At 34.0% G+C, this 19,386-nt stretch overlaps 2 protein-coding genes across 3 annotated transcripts; one reads left to right on the top strand and one right to left on the bottom strand.

Annotated features, from left to right (window-relative positions):
- Positions 1-1,900: 1,900 nt before the first annotated feature.
- Positions 1,901-7,299, top strand: LOC132623199 (B3 domain-containing protein Os01g0234100-like). 2 transcript variants are annotated; one of them, XM_060337930.1, is made up of 7 exons: positions 1,901-1,978; positions 3,053-3,151; positions 4,203-4,234; positions 4,340-4,502; positions 4,594-4,800; positions 6,107-6,197; positions 6,307-7,299. In XM_060337930.1, the coding sequence occupies exons 1-7, from the start codon at positions 1,916-1,918 to the stop codon at positions 7,041-7,043; spliced, it is 1,392 nt and encodes a 463-aa protein (XP_060193913.1). In that variant the 5' UTR covers positions 1,901-1,915; the 3' UTR covers positions 7,044-7,299. The 2 variants fall into 2 exon arrangements, with proteins under 2 accessions (XP_060193913.1, XP_060193912.1); XM_060337929.1 differs by lacking the exon at positions 1,901-1,978 and adding an exon at positions 2,320-2,967.
- Positions 7,300-10,639: 3,340 nt separating this feature from the next.
- On the bottom strand, positions 10,640-11,746 carry LOC132623694 (uncharacterized). The gene is made up of 2 exons (XM_060338482.1): positions 11,070-11,746; positions 10,640-10,972 (listed from the first exon to the last, which is right to left on the bottom strand). Exons 1-2 carry the CDS (start codon positions 11,556-11,558, stop codon positions 10,892-10,894), a joined length of 570 nt encoding a protein of 189 aa, XP_060194465.1. The 5' UTR covers positions 11,559-11,746; the 3' UTR covers positions 10,640-10,891.
- Between the last annotated feature and the right edge of the window lie 7,640 nt (positions 11,747-19,386).

The raw sequence follows: 19,386 nt of genomic DNA, 5'->3' as shown, positions 1-19,386 counted from the left end.
GTTATAAATGACGTTAATATCATGAAATAGGTATGGTATGTGAATGGACGAAATCGTGTGTTATGGTCTTGAATATGGAAAATTGGAAGTGAATTGAGAATATGGATAATGTAGATGACTAAAGGCTATTGTTATGATATTGTAAATGTATTGTTGACGTTTGGGAATTGAATTACGATATGGAGGAATGTTGTATAAATAAAGGAGATGTTGTCCGATTTTCCCTAGCTTTAGCCATTTATGCTAGTTGTCAATTCTAACGATAGTATGACCTTGATGAAGGTATAAACGCAAGCGTGGAAGGGAATGTGCAATGTGTTATATAGTCGAACGAAAAGGTATGTAAGGCTAACCCTTCTTTCATAAGGCATGGTTCTTTGGCCAAACATCTAATTCTCCTATAAGACTATGATTCCCTTCAAATGATTTGATTCTCCGAGCTAGTAAGCTCCCGATGCTCGATGTGCTACGATTGTACTAAGTTCCTCGTATGACGAGTAAGCCTATAGGGTAGATGTAACGATAATGACAATGATAGTAATGACGATGAGAATAAAATGATGCTAAAGATGCTTATGAGCTATTATATGTATGTGTGCCTATGAAGGGCTATAATAAGACCCGAGCTTATGACGCCGGGTAAGAATATATGTATATGAATATGTATAGAGTATGTATATGATTATGAAACGCGCGCGCACTTATGCAGAAGGTACGGATAACCCTGATGCCTTGGTAGGGCCAGGTATGTATGACCTTGAGCCTTGGTTGGCCAAGTATGTATGAAACACCGAACCTTTATGGTCGGGCACGCTATAGCTATATATATATATGTGTGTGTGTGTGTGTGTATATGACATCAATATGAGTACGAATATGTTATAAAAAATGAATGTGAAGGTAAATAAATATGGATATGGATGTATGTACACGGACACACAATAGAAATGGAATGTCCTTGTGGAAAGCAAGTAAGTGCTATGACGACGATATTATTAACTCCCATGTTATGCTATTTCATATGTTGACTCTTAAGCTTTCATATTGATATTGATCATGCTTTACATACTCAGTACATTCTTCGTACTGACGTCCTTTTGTTTGTGGACGTTGCGTCATGCCCGCAGGTGCACAGGGAGACAGGCTTGATCCATAGCTATATTTTCAGGGACTACATAGCGGAGCTCCATTTCATTCGGAGCTATAGCTTTTGGGTACTTATTCTTTTGTATACATAATTATGGGCATAGCGGGGTCCTGTCCCGCTCATGTGATATGTTATAACCTTCGTAGAGGCTCGTAGACATGTGTATGTGGTTAGATGTGTTTGGCCTTGTCGGCCTATATTTTTGTATGTCATTTGTTGGCCTTGTCGGCCCATGTACATTGATGTGGCATAGATGCCTATGATGATATAAGAAATGTTGTCGTCCAATTGGGACTAGTATGATTGATGGCTAGAATGCATGATTTGATTTATGGCTCACCTAGACGTTATGTGAAAGTATGTTAAAGGGGTGCCCGGGTGAGGTAGCGCCGGGTGCTCGTCGCGGCCCTAGTCGGGTCGTGACATAGTCTCCCACAACTAAATTGGTGAACTCTCGTATTTTAATACTAGTTTAGCGTTCGTGCGTTGCATGTGTGTATCACGTTAAGCAATAAATAAATAAATAAATAACTATTGAAAAGGAATAATTAACGCTAAAACAAATGCAACATTTTTAAAATCATGAAATGAGTGTTATTTCTTTAACGCAATACCTTCTGAACATGTAAATATGATGAATTTCGTTAGTATTTGTATGTCATCTAATAGCATTTTACAAATGATTTTTTGGTTTTAATATGCTAAAAAGTAGTCATTATAGTCTTTTACCATAAATAAAAGAGGAAAAATCGGCATACCTGTTTTAGTATGTCGTTTTATGCTAATAGCAAACTTCTTCAGGTACTGGATCTCTATAGAAATCAAATCATTGTAAGTCCCTTTAGTATATTAATTTTTCAAGATCGTGTTTCTTATTTATGAATCTGTTTGACATATATGCTATCACTCAGAAAGAGAAGTTACCCTAGTACTTGGCCCAGAATGCAACATCTATGTGCTGGTTGGGAAATTTTGCCTTTGGGTACTACGTTATTGAATCAGGCACTCGGCCACTAATGAGCCAACTTTTTAGCTCGTCAGTACGTAATAAATGTTAAACAATACCTCTAATTAATACTATTAGATTAGATTACTAGTACTAAGCTATGTTAAATGAACTCGACTTAAGATTACTCACATTCATGTCACAACAAATTAAATAGTCTTTTTATTAGTCACCAAGTCTACTCCGTGTTTTACTAGACTAGACTGGCAAAGAACTCATTCTCCACCAGTATCAGGAAATCCAAGGACTGTCAATGAATTGTAGCTTTTACAAGTTACACGCGTAAACCAGGTGGCTAGGAATCTTTAATAACCAAAACTCGTCACTACCCCCACTAAAGCCATTTTTGCAGTATTCGTGTTGCAATCCAGCAAAGATTAAACCACAAAATGCATCTGTAATTGTGTTTTCGTATGGATATCTCTTTTAACAGTTAAAACCAAACGACCAAACGAAACGTCCATCTAAATGCACCCTTGACCGAACACCGAAAAAAGGGCTCTATATATCTCTTACTAGTAGTTGTTTTCGAGTGTTGGTAGAAAAACGATCTGCTAGAAAGAAAAGAAAGAAAAAAAAAAAAAACCCAAAACGCACAATCTAAATTCCAATGAAGATAAAAGTAGTTCATCGAAGTTCACCCCCAAATCAAGAAGATAAATCCTACCCAGATATGCCCAAGAAGGAAGTTCTTGATGTGGAACCTGAAAATCAACAACTTGAGTTACCTGATTCTGCAATACCCAAAGACAATTTGAGTCTTGTTGATGCTTCCATCCCAATTAACTCCCTGATTCTCTCTCCTTCCTTGCTGGTATTCTTTTCTTTTTCTATTTTTTGTTGTTATTCCCTGTCTTGATTTACTTGAATTGATGTTGGATCTGGCTCAATTGTTTCAGGGTAAAAGAAGAAGGAAGCCCAAGGAGATAATTGATCAGATTCCAACAATTCCCTACAGGAAGAAGAGGGTAATCAAGAAACAGGTTCAATCCAACAATGTGAGATACACTTCACTTCGTATCACCAATTTGCCGCCCTATTCATAAGCAACCATTCTCTTAATTAACCTACGGCTCACATGATATTTGACCAATTTATTGCTATGCTCTAGCTGCAGCTTTTAATCTTGCATTTATCCCTCTTGTTTTGCTGATAAAGCTTCAACTAATTGTTATGTTAGTTTGCAACTCAGTCTGGTGGAAAATGTGATTCAGGCCACTAGTAGCAGAATTCACATCAATTGTGAACCTGCCTAAACTAATGAATGGACCCCGGATATTAACTAATGCGATAACTTAAGCAAACAGGCTGATGTAAAACGAAACCCGGCTATCAAAGTCAACATTTCCCTTAATCCCAGACAACACTTAGCTTAGTTCCCGAGCCTTTTATTCTGACTGTTCCACCAGGCACTCACATTGGTGGTCTTTTCTTTCTGGGATGATTTATTTGGGAACTTCATGAACTGAACTTATGAAAGAGGTTTCTTAATTAGTTCTTTCAGGTTTTCTGTATGCTTAAATCTGAAAGTGAACTGGTACTTAATAGGTGTTTGTTCAGTTTAAATAGCTCGGTACAGCATGAATGAAGCTAATCGGGGTTGACTCAAAGTTGATTCAACTCCATAGGAAATTTGTATTTGCCAAACTAGGATTCTAAGATTGGTCCAGGCCTATCTTAAGTGACTTCAGATTATTCCCATTGGCGAATACTATACGGGAGGAAAGGAGCTATCGGATGTCTGTTATTATATTCAATAACACAAATAACTTATCATTACTACACAACGTTTAAGATTTATATGAAAGGTATAAACTGCATTCTCATGTTCGTTCCGTGATGCCAGATACCTCATTAGCTCGCATGGTAGTAATCCCTTTTTCTGGATATACAAGATGTTGCTATATCATTTTCCTTCCTGTTGCATTCGACATTTAGGTAGTATTTCAGGAGATCTCTCTGCTTATGCTAATTTTAGGTTCAGAACTTAGTTGTGATCGTACTAAATTTCCTACACTCCCTTATGTTGTTTCTCTTGTTCTTGAGCAGGCAGTAGCTGATGCTGGGCTCAAGTCAATTAGGTTAGTCTTTTCGTAAAGTACTTTCTTTGGCTATTCTTCCATAATTGTAATTTGTAAACCTTCGGTATTTGAGAGTGACAGCTATTTGCTTTTTTTTTCATGAAGCACCAAACAAGAGAGGGCTGCAGCTGATGGTTCTGGAAGTGCTACCCAAATGAAATCAGCAGTCATCATTCGAGCAGATGACCTACTGTCAAGTATTGGAAATGAATATCCCAGTTTCGTGAAATTATTAGTTAGATCGCATGTTGGTAGCTGTTTTTGGATGGTAAGTTTTGTCTAAACAACTTAACTTTGACTTAGCAAAGGAATTATTTACTTAACCCTGTAATTTTTGTTTTATACCATCCATACAATAGGGTCTTCCTGTGCCATTCTGCAAGACCCATCTACCAAGAAAGGACACTCAAGTTATTCTTGAAAGCGAGAATGGCGAAGAATTTGAAATAAAATACATTGCTGAAAAGACTGGACTTAGTGCAGGATGGAGAAAGTACGTTGTTGCTCACAAGTTGGTTGAGGGAGATGCTTTAGTTTTTCAACTAGTTGAGCCTACTAGATTCAAGGTGACACTCCAAGTTTCTTTATATAACATGCTTTAACTAAGTTTATTGCAATGGTTGTATGACATATCCTATTAGTTGATGTACTTGTACATAAGTGTAGCAGATAACTACGGTTACTTGAGAAGTGGGATTGATTTTCTTTTTCCCATTTCGTGGAGTATAAGAAAGATGTCATCATGTAAAACCAACTTATACACATGTCAATAAAGATTTTGCAACAGGAGTGTGAATTAGTCAGTTGCTAGTTTTATTCTTATCAGAAGATTTGGGCAGAATTATGGTTATTGTTGATTAATGCTGGAAAAAATATTGAAACTGTTCTTGAGTTTGACTCTAGTCTGTTGATGTAATATGTCCTGGAAGACCTTATTACAGTAAACGCTCTTTCAGTTTCAATCTGCAAATTTTGAGGTCAAGAAGGGAGGATTAGAAAAACGAGAGAGAACTCTGGTGGATCACCAGTTTTCTGGCATTGTGCTTCTTGGACAGGATGGAAGTAGTTTAAAAACTAGTGGTGAAGGTGTCCTCTATTGTATTTCCTGAAAACAAAGTCAGGTGGGGGAAATTTGATCCTACTGCTGGTCCATTGTGCATCAACATTATCAAAAGTGCAGTAAAAACAATTCTAGAGATAAGTAGTCATTCCAAATTCCGCATGTAGGAACGTACATTAACAAGTATTCTAAACCTATTGTGTAAGGATGGTTCTTGTCCTAAACTGTGATAGAGATGGAAAAACATTGAAGCAAGCAAACATAATCCTTTAAGGAGCTTCTATGTACAAGCCAAGCATCTATCGAGGTATCTTTTGGGAGGAACGCATATATGGGCAATACTATTAGTAGAGAAATTACATGTTTTCAACTCAACTTTTGGGTCACAGGGTATCTAAAATTGAGGGCGCAGGTATGCACTTGCTTTTTTTTTATTCGTGAAAACAAAAATCCACAAATTATTCTCGATTCTTTTTAAGGCACCAAAAGTAAGAGGATAGCTATTAGTGTTGTCAATGAGTGCATCCTATTAATCACTTTACAGGCTTAAGAGGCAATATCTGGTTGAATTAGGGCTATTGAAAGCTGCTTTCACCATTTATACGAATTGTTATCCAGCTAACAGCATGATAGAATACATTGCAAGTGATTATGGTTTTCATCTTAGGCCTAGTATCAGATACGACATCTTAGTACGAATTCTCACCCTGAAGTGAAGCAGAAACGTGGAAATTGAAGAAATGCTTTTCTCACTGCAAATTCACAGATCTTTAGCAGCGATCTTTATCTAAACTTTGTTTCTGAATTCATAGGTCTACGTCATAAGAGCAAATGATCTAAAAGAGGTGGATGGCGCTCTTAGCCTTCTAAATTTGGATGCACCCCCCAAGCAAAGTGATGCAGGTCAGTAAATCAATCTTACTCCCGAAACATTCTGTGAAAACATAATACTATACTTTTTGGTCTTTTCTGGTCCTTTTAAACAACTTGTTTCAAATTTGTCGCATGTCAGAGGGAACTAATGCTCATAACATAAAGAAGCGTCAAAAGAAATCTCTTCCTTTAACTGTTTTGCAAAGGAGAAAGCGAAAAGCGGATCTGAGTAAACAACTTGTTCCACTGGAGGCGCAGTCGGGAAATGACAGCGATGAAGTCGCTTCAGAAATTTTAGAGGGCTCGAGGTCCTTTGGACCTGCTGTTAATTTTAGAGACATTAGGAGCCTTGAGGAGTTCCACATTCTGGTGAATGGATTATGCATAGACTCTGAACTTCCTGAACATATAAGGAGAAAGTACTACGAGTTATGCTGCAGTAGAAGTTCTTTTCTTCATGATCGTCTTCTACAAGGCCTTCATTGTAAGCTGGTTGCTGGTATGATATTTGAGGTCGTCAACATTGCCGATATGATAAGAGCTTGCACTCTCACCACCCCACGGAAGGAATTCGATATATGGGAGAAGTCACTGAAATCTTTTGAACTTCTGGGCATGAATGTTGGATTTCTAAGGACTCGTCTGCGCTGGTTGCTGAGTCTTGCATTTGACTCGGAAGGCGCTTCGGACACCAAGAGGTACTTGGAAGCTAAAAACGAGTGGTCTCGAGCTGAAGATGAGATACAGAATCTTGAAACGAAACTGGAGGAACTGAAACAAGCTTCTGAAAAATATGGTGCTGATGTTGAGGCTCTGAAATCAAAAGCTGAGAGCTATGAGCTTATGTTCCAAGGAGAAGTCAATGCTCCATGGTAGACTTCTCTATGTTTCTTCGTTATTATATGGTGTATGCAGCAAATCAGAGTGAAGGTAGAAAGGGAGAATGTTGTTAGTATATCCTACTTTGTACTTAGTAGTACATATCAATCTGGAAGGGCATGATAATTTTACTTTGACTGCTAAATTCTGCTGTTATTGTTATGAAGTATTATGTAAGCCTGAAAGACCTAGCTAAAAAATTTCAAAGACTGACGTACAAGCAGTCTAGATTCTATGATAGTTGTTTCAGTTTTGTGCTGCTTGTCCTTATTAGATAGATGATTTTTGGAGAAAAAGATAGCTCTTTTCAAGTTTAGATCAAATATGAAAGTTTCCAAAGGATGTTTGAAATTGTTAAATTCAATCACTTAACACTGTATTAACGGAGAAAACTCATTTAGAACTTCCATGTTGATGATAGATCACATACTTTTTAGTGGAGCAATGCTCATATGATAAGATCCAGAATGAAAAGCTCACTTTTGAATCTACACTTATAAATTAGCCAATGGATCGATGGAATAGTAAACAAAATTACAGTAAATTGAGACTCTTGATTTCAAAAACTTTAGCATATAAACATTAATACTTTATCAAGGCCTTATTAACAGATTAATGACATGTGATTTTCCGGTTCTATCTTTTAAATATTTTTCAGAATAGCTCACAAATTTTAGAAAACAATAAGTAATAAGAACTTTGAAAAAGAAAAATCTAATCCTAGTAAAAAAAGTTCTGGAATTGGGTGACACGCAAACTATGGCCAAATTCATATCATATAGTGTCGTAGTGACTGCCACTTCTGGTACTTTGCCTAAAAATATTTCAATCATTGACTGGTGGCTCGTAACTGGCTTGACATCAAACCCAACTAGAACCTTGAAGCAAGGGGTTATAATGACCACCCCCCTAATTGTGATCTTTTAGGTGTTAAACTGATTTTGCAAAAATGTTAGTGTAATTAGGATAGTCAAGGATTGTGACTAGTTTTTGCTGCCACTATGCGTGCGTAAGTTGATTTTTTTTTTTTTTTTTGGTTTAAACTATAATTTTATTTACATAAAAGGACTGTGAAAGGAAAAAGGGAAAGATGACAATGGCATTTAAATACATACTTACCTTTTATGCGGTACAAAGTCCTTAACAATAAAATGGCTCTTAATACTAAAAGAGCGTAATATAGAGTGAAAAGGAAATAAATACTAAGTAAAGGGAAGAGATTACATGATTGGAGTCCGAAAAAATTATGAGTATATGGTCTAACATAATCTTTTATAGTTGAATAGAGAAAAATGATTTTACAAAGATCTCTTTTATTTTGTTTTAAGATGCTTACATGTAAAATATAGATAACTCAGGAAGTTAGAAATAAACTAAAAAGTAAAATTTGCTATGGAACATAAAATCAATTGACCCCTGAAATATTAGAAATGTTACGTCCAGCGTATATTTCATCACGCAAGCAATATTTCAACAATTTGAAGCAGAATTTTATGAAGTGTTCACTGCATCAAGGTACAAGATCGAAAAAACCAAGGGAAAAGGTTTAAAAATATCAATCTACTTTGGAAAAAGAGCTAAAAATATCCTCCGAACTTATTTGGGTCAAAAATATCCCTCTCATCCTTAAAGTTTTCAAATATACCCATGTCTTGTCGGAAATTATCTTCCATAATAACCCGAAATTATTTTTTAAACTCGCTCCATCATTTAAATCCGACTCAACTAAATAATAACCCATAAGATCTCCTTATTCCCCCAATATGTAGGTTTGAAGCTTGAGGGAATTGGGGGAATAAGGGGATCTTATGGGTTATTATTTAGTTGGGTCGGGTTTAAATGATGGAGCGGGTTTAAAAAAAGATTTTGGGTTATTTTGGGGGATAATTTCCATCAAGACAAGGGTACATTTGAAAACTTTAAGGATTAGAGGGATATTTTTTACCCAAAATAAGTTCAGAGGATATTTTTAGCCCCTTTTTTTCAAAGTAAAAAGGTATTTTTAACCCAAAAAGAAAAAAGCATGGATAACAAATTCCCTAGGCTAGATAGAGATTTCCCACATATTTTCAAAAGGAAAAAAAGGTAATGCGTTTAAATGAAATGTAATTCCTTTTATAGTACAATCAAACCTCTCTATAATGGCACCGTTTGTCCGAAAATTCATAGCTACCATTAAAAATTGAAAAGACTAATAAATTACTATTAAATCCATAACCATTTGTACTATACCGATAAAGAATTACTCTAAGGAACATATGCATTTAAAATTAATTGAGACTTTAAATATTTCAAGTTTGACATAAGAATTCTACAATTGTAGGTTATTTCGTAAATTCTAGTCTTTGGAGATAATATATGCTGGAATTGACGAAAAAATTTGTCCAAACTTTCAGCAAAAGGAATTCAATAGCTTTCATTTGAAGGTTATCTAAGAGCTTAACAGTTGACTCTTCGATCTCACCTCAAGTAACACTTGACCCTTCTATCTCACACCAAGTAATAGTTAACTCTTAATAATAGCTTTTTATTTTTATTATGCACAATATATTTTTATTACGAAATATTATTACCCAATATTTGAGTATGACTATTATAGAGAGGTAATTTCACAGAGAGTGTACTGCTATAATGAATGACACTGCTGTTATAAGCAGGATGTTGTTATACAGAAGTAAAATACAACATGAAAAATCAGTTTTAGAGAAAATCAGACCATTACAGTGAAATGTTGTTATAACGAATGACAATTGTATAAGTTTTACTCTATAAGCACAAGAATATACACATAAGATTTGAAAACGTTAAGCCTAGCATAGTTAGCCAGAATTACCTTAACTCGATAAGACATGTACCAAACATGTTAAAGAAAACATTGATACAAAAGTTCATTTGATTTTACAAAGATTCCCAATAAATAGGGAAGTTTTCTTTAGTACTATTATTATTATTGCTAAAAGTGAAATAAGAGTGTATCAACTGTAGCAAACAGTAACAAAATTATTGTGGGGGCTGTGGAAAAAGATACTCTAGTAGAAAAGAGGAAGCTTCTTTGCAAAATGGTTTCTGAGTTGCCAAGTACGTTTCGACCGGCAGCTCCCACGCTGCGGACATTGTATGTCAAACAGTAATATTCAAATGCACATTTATCAATTCTGAGTCAGATTCAAATTGGTAAAAGTGAAATTTATTTTGGAGTTTTGTGCTTCTTCCTCATCCAGCTGTTCCCCCTCTGTCATTTTGACCCCTTGACTTCCATATCTATTTTTTAATATTAACAATAACATAAAAAAAATACTATAGTTGAAGAAAAATAAGGAATGATATGTAATGTACCTTAGTACTAGTACTAGTATTTTGGAAGCAAAGAAGAATTCACTAGTATTTAAATAGCATGTCAACTTAACGCTCGAAAACAATAGTAATAAATGAGTAGAATGGATTGAAATCAAGAATTTCATTGCAAGGGAAAAAGCCAAGATGCTTTCTCATCGATCTTCTCTCATCCTAAAATTGATCGCTTGTCCAAGTGGGGGTCGCCTTCTCAATCATTATTAGCCGAAATGCCCTATAGCTGTCATTTCATCTGAAAATCATACAACCTAGATACCATTTGATTCAACAATCTCATTTGTTCATAAGAATAAAGCCAAAAACTCCCAACTTCTACATATTTAAACAATTTGATTGAATCAAATAGCAAAAAGAACACAATAGCTCTAAAAAATATAGTAAATGATCAGAACTAAAATCCAACAAATCAGAATCTATATGATTCTCTTAAACTTCAAAACTAAAAGCATAAGCCACTGTGACATTTGCATCCCCAAGATACCTTCTAAAATCTAGTTACTGCCCTGCTCCTCATACTTTCCATTAAAACGAAAGTCCATATCCCTTCCACTACCAGACCCATTGTATACTTCCTGCGAAAGAACATAAGACAAAATACATATCAAATACTGGATTTTTACTAGATTTTTTTCCTCTCTTAGTTTCTAATTTTTGCATAAATAAATATACCTGGGAATTCTTGCTGCCATTAGCCAGCTCTTCAGACCTCTTGTCTTCATTTTTCTTGTCGATTTTCTTGGACCCAACATGAGATTTTTTAAGGCCTAATAGACCCTTCCACCTAGTAGAACTCTTGGGTATCCTCAAGGTAAAATCATCATCATTGTCATCGTTGAGGAGTTCATCACGAAGAGTAGTTTTCTGAGAGTGTCCACTAGAGCAACCTTCTTTAAAGGGCAACAACCTACCCTTAGAGAAAAGTTCGTCAGCACTAATCATGGAATAATTAGTGACAGAGAATTCAAAGTCAGAGGAAACAGGTGCATCTCTATAAGACCTTTCATTCTTCATAATCATTTGTTGTCGATGGTGAGAAGAAGAAGAATTAGTATTTGAGTCGATGAAGTCATTGGAGAAGGAAATTCTAGGACTCATTGAATAAAGTTGTTTGTTGTGATCATCAGAGTTATTTTGGTTGTACATTTCTAAGCATGCCATGAAGAGGAGTGACTACTACTACTCTTTCAAACGGGACATATGGGTAGTACTGTTGTGAGTATGTGAGGTGGTATCGCAAAATAAGAACCCAACCACCCCTGGCCACACCCCTCACTACTTCCAATTCTTGCTTCAATAAATTCTTAGGGGGACCCTCTTTCTCTGTTACTACCCACCACTACATGTCTGTATTTATATCATCAGGAGTATACGCCCTGTGGTCTTGGAGGGGTGGAGGAGAGGCTCTATTTTCTTTTCCCCTTTATGCGTTTTGGACCGTTTGGCCATGAGAATTTTTCACTTTTTTTCGGAATTGTTTTTCAATTTATTTAAAAATTAGCGTTTTATCATGAAAATTTCAAATACAACTTCGTGGAAAGCAATTAGAACCGTGTTTTCACTTTTTTTACTTTCAGCACATTCAAACAACCAAATATTATTTTTGCACAAACTATAACCAAACCCAACTCCATTTTCAACTCCTACTTCAAAATTCCAAATAAAGTGAAAAATATTTGGTTTTCATGGCCAAACGCTTACTTAGTATTCAAAATTTATTGGCTAGACTAATTTAAATTTGCACAACTTAAATTTTAATTAATGAGGGGTCAAAATACCTTGCAGCAAACTCCTATGTTCTTATTACGGCATCTCTGAACAAGTTTCTTGATAACAAGTCTAAAGGCAAATTAACATTTGTTTGATGCCAACTTTCAAGAATTATTCATTATATTGATTAAATTTAAATAATGTAACGTATTTTGTAACAAATATAACCATGATGGAGGACTCATTTGGGGAACTGGAAATTTACGTTTGGAACCCTGGTTAAAAGAAGGAGCATGCGCACTTTGTGAGGATGCCTATATATATAATAAGATATAACTTATTAGGGTTATGTCGTGAAGTCATCTCTTTATTTTCTTAGTTGTTTAGATTAATTCTGAAACCTCCTCCCTTCTTTCTTTTTATTTTCTTCTTCTTCCTTTCGAAGATTTGATTACTAGTTTATGGAGATGAACTCTAATGTCTGTGTGTGTAATTTCAATTATCTATTTCAATATAATATGCATTCACTACATATTCATTCTTTAATATGATCACACTATACTTATCGATTTTTACATTGAGATTCATGGACATAACAAACGTCTTTTTCCTTAAGATTGAAATAAGAGACTATCTTAGAACACTAAGAATATCTCATTTTGAAAATGCTCCTTATTGAGAATTTTTCTATTTTTAATTTAAACTTAAAATATCTGGTTATCAGGTTGTGAGTGAAAGAATGATGGGGGTTGGGATTTAGCGCAAAAGATAGGAGGGGTGTGACAGGGGATGTCTTGTACAGTTTTGACTATATGTTGGATGTACATGGACATCAAATCAAAGATGTGATGGTTTTTGGCTAGACATGTTTTTGGGAATTGAGCGATAAATGTACTGTGCTTTTTGCTCTGACCACTAAATCTTGGATAGAATCCGATGGAGAAGGAAGCCAATTTGTCACTTCATTATGTTTTTCATTCAATGCCCCTCTCTTAGACGTTTTCTTCTCTTAGCTGAATGACATTTCTTTTTCATTATCTTTTCTACGTGCCGTTATATAGTGTTTCGTGCATTCATTCCCAAAATCAATTCCTTGTAATTGATTGGGATATAAAAAGTTGGAAAATTTATTTCGGCTTTTAAGTGCCCATCCAGTGTATCTGTGTATGTCCAAATTAAATTTGAACTATTAATAGAGAAATAGGCAGAAAATTTGACCATTCTTTAGTACATCAAACATTCAAACTTTGGTCGTGGATGAGGCATGGATTCATACAATATTTTTAAAATAGAAAAAGTTAGTGATATACACAAAGTGAAAGGGTGGGGTCTTGGCAGGATATGAATCTCAAAGATTCAAAGACAAGAGAGTAATGGTGATAATAAAGGGGAGGGGTCATTGGGTCTGTCAACAGCTTAAAAATGTTTTAAATGCAAATAGCTAAGACAGGCAGAGAGAAATGCAGATAATCAGAACACAAAGGGTGAAAAGGGAGGTTGGCTTTTGCTTACAGAATTCAGAAAGATGCTGCAGATGGCATCCATGGGTTACTATGGTTGACTCACCTTTGACTTGTATTTTATTAGTAGCACTGATGAATGAGCTGGCCTGGGGGTCACGTGATCTTGATCTATAAAACAGCATTAACTCTTTTTGACTCAGTTTTAAACTATGTAATTAAACTTCGGGTTGCCTCATGGACAATACTTTTCTGGTGAGCTAATTTTTTGGATCGAGCTATGTGAAGGTTCATTCCGTAACACTAAAGGTGGTAACCGGTTTGGCCTTACCGGTTTTAACCGGTAACCGGACCGGTTAAACCGGAACCGGAACCGGTAGAACCGGTTCCGGTTAACCGTTTAATGGTTTACCGGTCCGGTTCCAATATTTTGGAAACCGGAACCGGTTAAACCGGTAAAACCGGAACCGGACCGGTTAAACCGGTTTAACCGGTAAAAAATTTAAAAAAAAAAAAAAAAAAAACTAAAGTATATAAGTAAGTATATATAGTATATATATTAAGTATATTAGTATATAGTACATATATATTAAGTATATATAGTATATATAGTAGATATGTATATATAGTATATATATTAAGTTATACATATATATAGTATATATAATAAGTTATACATATATATATAAGTATGTAAGTTATACATATATATGTATACGAAAAGCACTATTCTGTATTGCTGACTTGCTGTTAGGCTGTTAGTCAGTAAATATTTAAACTTTAATTATAAAGTTGTATAACATATGAAAATATAGCTACAATATACAAATAAATACTATAATATATATATATAATACAAAAAACAAAACAAAAAATAGATTTTAACCACTCCAAACCGGACCGGTTCCGGTTTGAGGTTTAAAACCGGTAAACCGGAACCGGCCGGTTCCTTAACCGGTTTCGGTTCCAACCGGTTCCGGTTCCAACCGGTTGCCACCTTTACGTAACACGATAGAATATGACGACTAGTTTAATTTGTAAAATCATTTAATTTTCTATTATGTTAATAATTTAGATATGCTCATTTGTGATTTAGGCACCTTGAGGATAGGACAAGTTGGGATGCAGCTTTTGCAGATATTCAAAGGTTAGAACTTTGAAATGAGGGGTCAAAAGTAGAGTTTATTAACCAAAGCTCAGAAACATAATAGGCACGCGTTTTGTGTTTCAATTCAGAGCAATTAAAGGGCACCAAATGGATCAGTCAAAATAAAGTACTCTGGATTTACATCAGATAGTAAGTTCAGAGTTCCTCGAGCTGTTCACAGTTCACTATCTTCCCATCCTTTTAATTAGTGCAACATCCCAATAACTCTAGGTTGTTTGGTTTATTTACCAGTTATGTTGTAATTATAATGCAGTAATTGTTCAATGATTAATGATGAAAAAATTGTTAAATACACATATTCTAATTTCATATATTCTATCCTGTATAAAATACTTGCATAACTTAATACGGGTATTATTTAATACTATGATGTATCAATTTTTTTTCTTATGCGGTCATGAGTCAACTAGATACTGTATAATCTTATGTTGAATTTATGCTAAGATTAATTATCTAATACCACCAAAATCGGAATAGACTACTACATTAGCATAAATCAATTCGCCTTAGAAATATTCCTTATTTCTTATCGATTCCTATCAAAAAGAAAATTAAAAGAATCACCGGTTGGAGAATTCTTTTTATTAGGTAGGTATAAATTAATAAAGTTTGATATAAAGATCGGATTTGAATAAGTATTTTCATTCATACACCAAATGATTTAAAAGAAAAAATAACATGATAAAAAGGAAGGCCATTCCTGTACACAAAACATCCGAGTCCGGAGCTAAAATGGCTTATTTTTGCAGCCATTAGCCCAAAATAGTATGTTTTTTTTTTTTAGACCAAAATGGGTATTTCGTTGGATAACCAACGAAATACCCACACTCACACTGTTCCGGTGCCGAATGAATTATTGCATTTCGCTACACATGTAGCGAAATGCAACAATTTTTTTTTTTTTTTTGCATTTCGTTGTGCAATTCACGAAATGCAACAAATTATTATTATTATTATTATTATTATTTGCAATTCGTGAAAGAAACTGTTTTTTTTTTTTTTTTTGCATTTCGTTGTGCAATTCACGAAATGCAACAATTTTTTTTTTTTTTTGGCAATTCATGAAACTAATGAAAAAAATGTTTTTTTTTTTTGCATTTCATGAAATTAATGAAAGAAAATGTTTTTTTTTTTTTGCATTTCGTGAATCAATGAACGAAATAGTTTTTTTGAAATAGTTTATTTTATTTTATTTCGTTCATCTAAAAACGAAATTGGAAAATATATATTTGTATTTCGTTGATATACCAACGAAATAGGAAATTATAATTTATTTATTTTTTTGCATTTCGTGTAAAAAAAATTAGTTTAATCCTATATGTTGAGAAAATTAGTCAGCTTTATTTTCAAAAATTGAAACCACATAAGTGAAATTGACATTCACAGCTACATTACTCCGAAATTTTTATGTTGAAGTCTATTGCGCATCATCAAAACATAACTTTATTTTGAATATAAATCTAATTCAATTAGATAAAAACATAGTTAAAAAATATAGGAGAAAGAGTAGTTGTAAATTGGTGAAAGAGTAGTTGTAAATTGGTCAAACTTTAAACAGTCATAACTTTGCGCTCGGATATCCGATTTATGCAAAAAAAAAAATTGATTTTGCATATTTTTCCGAGATATCTAGCAGTGGCCGGGACGATTTTCTAGAAAACCTCTTTTTTCCCTTCCAATTTTAATTTTCCCCCAAATTGACGGGAAATTTTTAGTTTTCTTTACTTATAATATGATGATGCGCAATAGACTTCAACATAAAAATTTCAGAGTAATGTAGCTGTGAATGTCAATTTCACTTATGTGGTTTCAATTTTTGAAAATAAAGCTGACTAATTTTCTCAACATATAGGATAAAACTAATTTTTTTTTATCCTATTTCGTTTTTTAATACACGAAATGCAAAAAAAAAAATATAATTTCCTATTTCGTTGGTATATCAACGAAATACAAATATATATATATATATATATATATATATATATATATATATATTCCAATTTCGTTTTTAGATGAACGAAATAAAATAAAATAAAAACTATTTCGTTCATTGATTCACGAAATGCAAAAAAAAAAAAACAGTTTCTTTCATTAATTTCATGAAATGCAAAAAAAAAACAATTTTTTTCATTAGTTTCACGAATTGCAAAAAAAAAAAAAAATGTTGCATTTCATGAATTGCACAACGAAATGCAAAAAAAAAAAAAAAACAGTTTCTTTCACGAATTGCAAAAAAAAAAATGCAAGAATTCATTCGGCACCGGAACAGTGTGAGTGTGGGTATTTTGTTGGTTATCCAACGAAATACCCATTTTGGTCTAAAAAAAAAGCATACTATTTTGGGCTAATGGCTGCAAAAATAAGTCATTTTGGCTCCGGACTCCAAAACATCCTACATTTACAAGTCAGAAAAGCCTGAGCTCCAACGGACTGTGATACACTGATACAGTTTATCCATTCCAACGAAAAGCAATAACTACTCAAACCATTGACCTACAGGTGAAACGAGCATTTAAAAAAAAAAAAAGAATAACGCACTCATTTTTAGAGTTAAGGGGCTTGACATAATTGACAGCATACAGGCAGAATGGAAATAGAAAATGTACCCAAAAAAAAATGGATTTAGAAAACTGCAACCAAACAACCCTTCTAAACTATACATTGTCGCGAGATTTTTTTTGGTTGAATGCCTAGTCATGGATGGTCATTCCTTGCAGGTCCTTAAATTCGTTGGGTAACGAGTAATGCGATATTTAGTGAGTACTGTGATATTTTTAGTAAGAGTGAAAGTTAGTATTGGATTTAGCGATTGATAGCAACAGCTCGGGCTGCCGTATACAAATTGGAAACGAAATCTGATGTATAAATTTAACGAGATGAGCTGCATATCAGGAAAAAATGATCCTTGGAAACAAGTTATTTGCACCATGCCAAGGAATTTGACTTATTCGTCCATTTCCAAATGAGTAGACCGAGTTGTTCTAATCTATGGAAGCTTGGACAAGACCTCTCATGAAAAATTAGGGGAAATGTTATTTTCATAGGAATTCAGTATCTATTCATTCATGGAACTTGCACTAATCTATTCATATAAATGGATGTTGTATGATTTCCTCTCCTGAACTGCTAATTAAGTAGGAAGAATATGGTAATTAGGGGAATAATGTATATGAGAAATAAAAATATTTATTTCACCCTTCAATTGAATTAGCAAAAGCAACAATATCCCCTTACTGTACAATACAGATCCCAAACGTATATGATCAAGTGATACCAACTAGGCTTACAGGTTTACATACCTAAATAGGAGTTGTTTTCTTTACTTAGAACAAAAACAAAAAGAAGAAAAAAAAAAACCTTGATAGCTACTCCCTCTACCCCCAATTTATGTGACCTGCTTTCATTTTTAATCTGTCCCAAACACATTTCTATAATTAGAAATAACTTAACTTTAAAATTTTCTTTTTACTCTTAATGAAATGATTTATAGCCACACAAATTTCTAAGATTTTTCTACCTTTTAGTTACAAATTTCAGAAGTGCTTTCATGCATAAATTTTGTATCAAGTCAAATGGTGCCACATAAATTGAGTCGTATATATCCATATAAAAATGGATCACAATTGTTTCCCCATTCTAATGAGGTGGGAGAAATTTGTAAATTGTAATGATGGACAAGAAGCTGCTCAAATCAGGGTTGTGTCCGTCCACTTACATAAATTTGCTAAATTGAAGGACCTGCTTGTACCAGATGTTATGTACTTGGTGCAGATTGTGCACCTAGAGCCCGTTTGGATTGGCTTACAGCTTAAAGCTGTTTGCAGCTTATAAGCTGGAAAAAATAAGTTGGGGTAGTCCAACTTATTTTTTTTGGCTTATAAGCTGTTTTCAGCTTATAAGCTGCTTTAGATAAACTAAGTCAAATGGGTTCAATTATTTTTTTGAGCTTATTTTAAGCATAAAATGACTTTAAGCTGGCCAGTCAAACACTCAAAAAAGCTGAAGACAGCTTATAAGCCAACTTATAAGCCAATCCAAACGGGCTCTAATCTTGTAGTTATTGGACTTAATTTAGGGAAAATTTCAGTTATAAACAATTTATGGGTCAAAATTACATATTCATAGCCCATATTTTAAATTACAAATCTACAACCCAACATTTCATGGCACAACTTGAATATTCACCTTTATACAACAATATACAACTTTATACACCTACTGTAGACAATATATACACCTTGTATAAAAGTGTATAATAATGTATAAGACTAGTATACAATATTATACAATAATATATAACTTTATACATCTACTGTAGACAATGTATAAACCTTATATAAGAGTGTATAATAATGTATAAGACTAGTAAAAAACTGAAGAGGAAAAAAATGGTTATGGCGGGTAATTTAAAAAAGATGAGCTAAAATGGGTAAATATTTTACCATAATTGGCATACTATGTAAAATTCCCCTTAATGTTCATGCGCAAACGCTGTTGGGCCCAAATGAGCAGCTTTTCACGCATTGATGGGCCTCCCACGAGCTGAACCAAATCTGAAGGCCCTGCAGTGTCACTGTATACAAGGGCGGAGCTATCGTTGTTCAATGAGAGTCAATTGATATTTTTCCGAAAATTGTATATTATATAGCTA

Source organism: Lycium barbarum, chromosome 12, assembly GCF_019175385.1.
Source record: "Lycium barbarum isolate Lr01 chromosome 12, ASM1917538v2, whole genome shotgun sequence".
Lineage (NCBI taxonomy): Eukaryota > Viridiplantae > Streptophyta > Magnoliopsida > Solanales > Solanaceae > Lycium > Lycium barbarum.
Note: the sequence above shows the minus strand (reverse complement) of the source record. Positions and strands in the feature narration are given on the sequence as shown.

Excerpts from the sequence above, each read along its gene's own strand:
- LOC132623199 (XM_060337929.1), top strand. The coding sequence starts at position 2,764 with ATGAAGATAAAAGTAGTTCATCGAAGTTCACCCCCAAATCAAGAAGAT. Across the intron at positions 3,152-4,202 it reads AACAGGTTCAATCCAACAAT|GCAGTAGCTGATGCTGGGCT; the intron begins GTGAGATACACT and ends GTTCTTGAGCAG. Across the intron at positions 4,801-6,106 it reads TTGAGCCTACTAGATTCAAG|GTCTACGTCATAAGAGCAAA; the intron begins GTGACACTCCAA and ends CTGAATTCATAG.
- LOC132623694 (XM_060338482.1), bottom strand. The coding sequence starts at position 11,558 with ATGGCATGCTTAGAAATGTACAACCAAAATAACTCTGATGATCACAAC. Across the intron at positions 10,973-11,069 it reads ATGGCAGCAAGAATTCCCAG|GAAGTATACAATGGGTCTGG; the intron begins GTATATTTATTT and ends GTTCTTTCGCAG.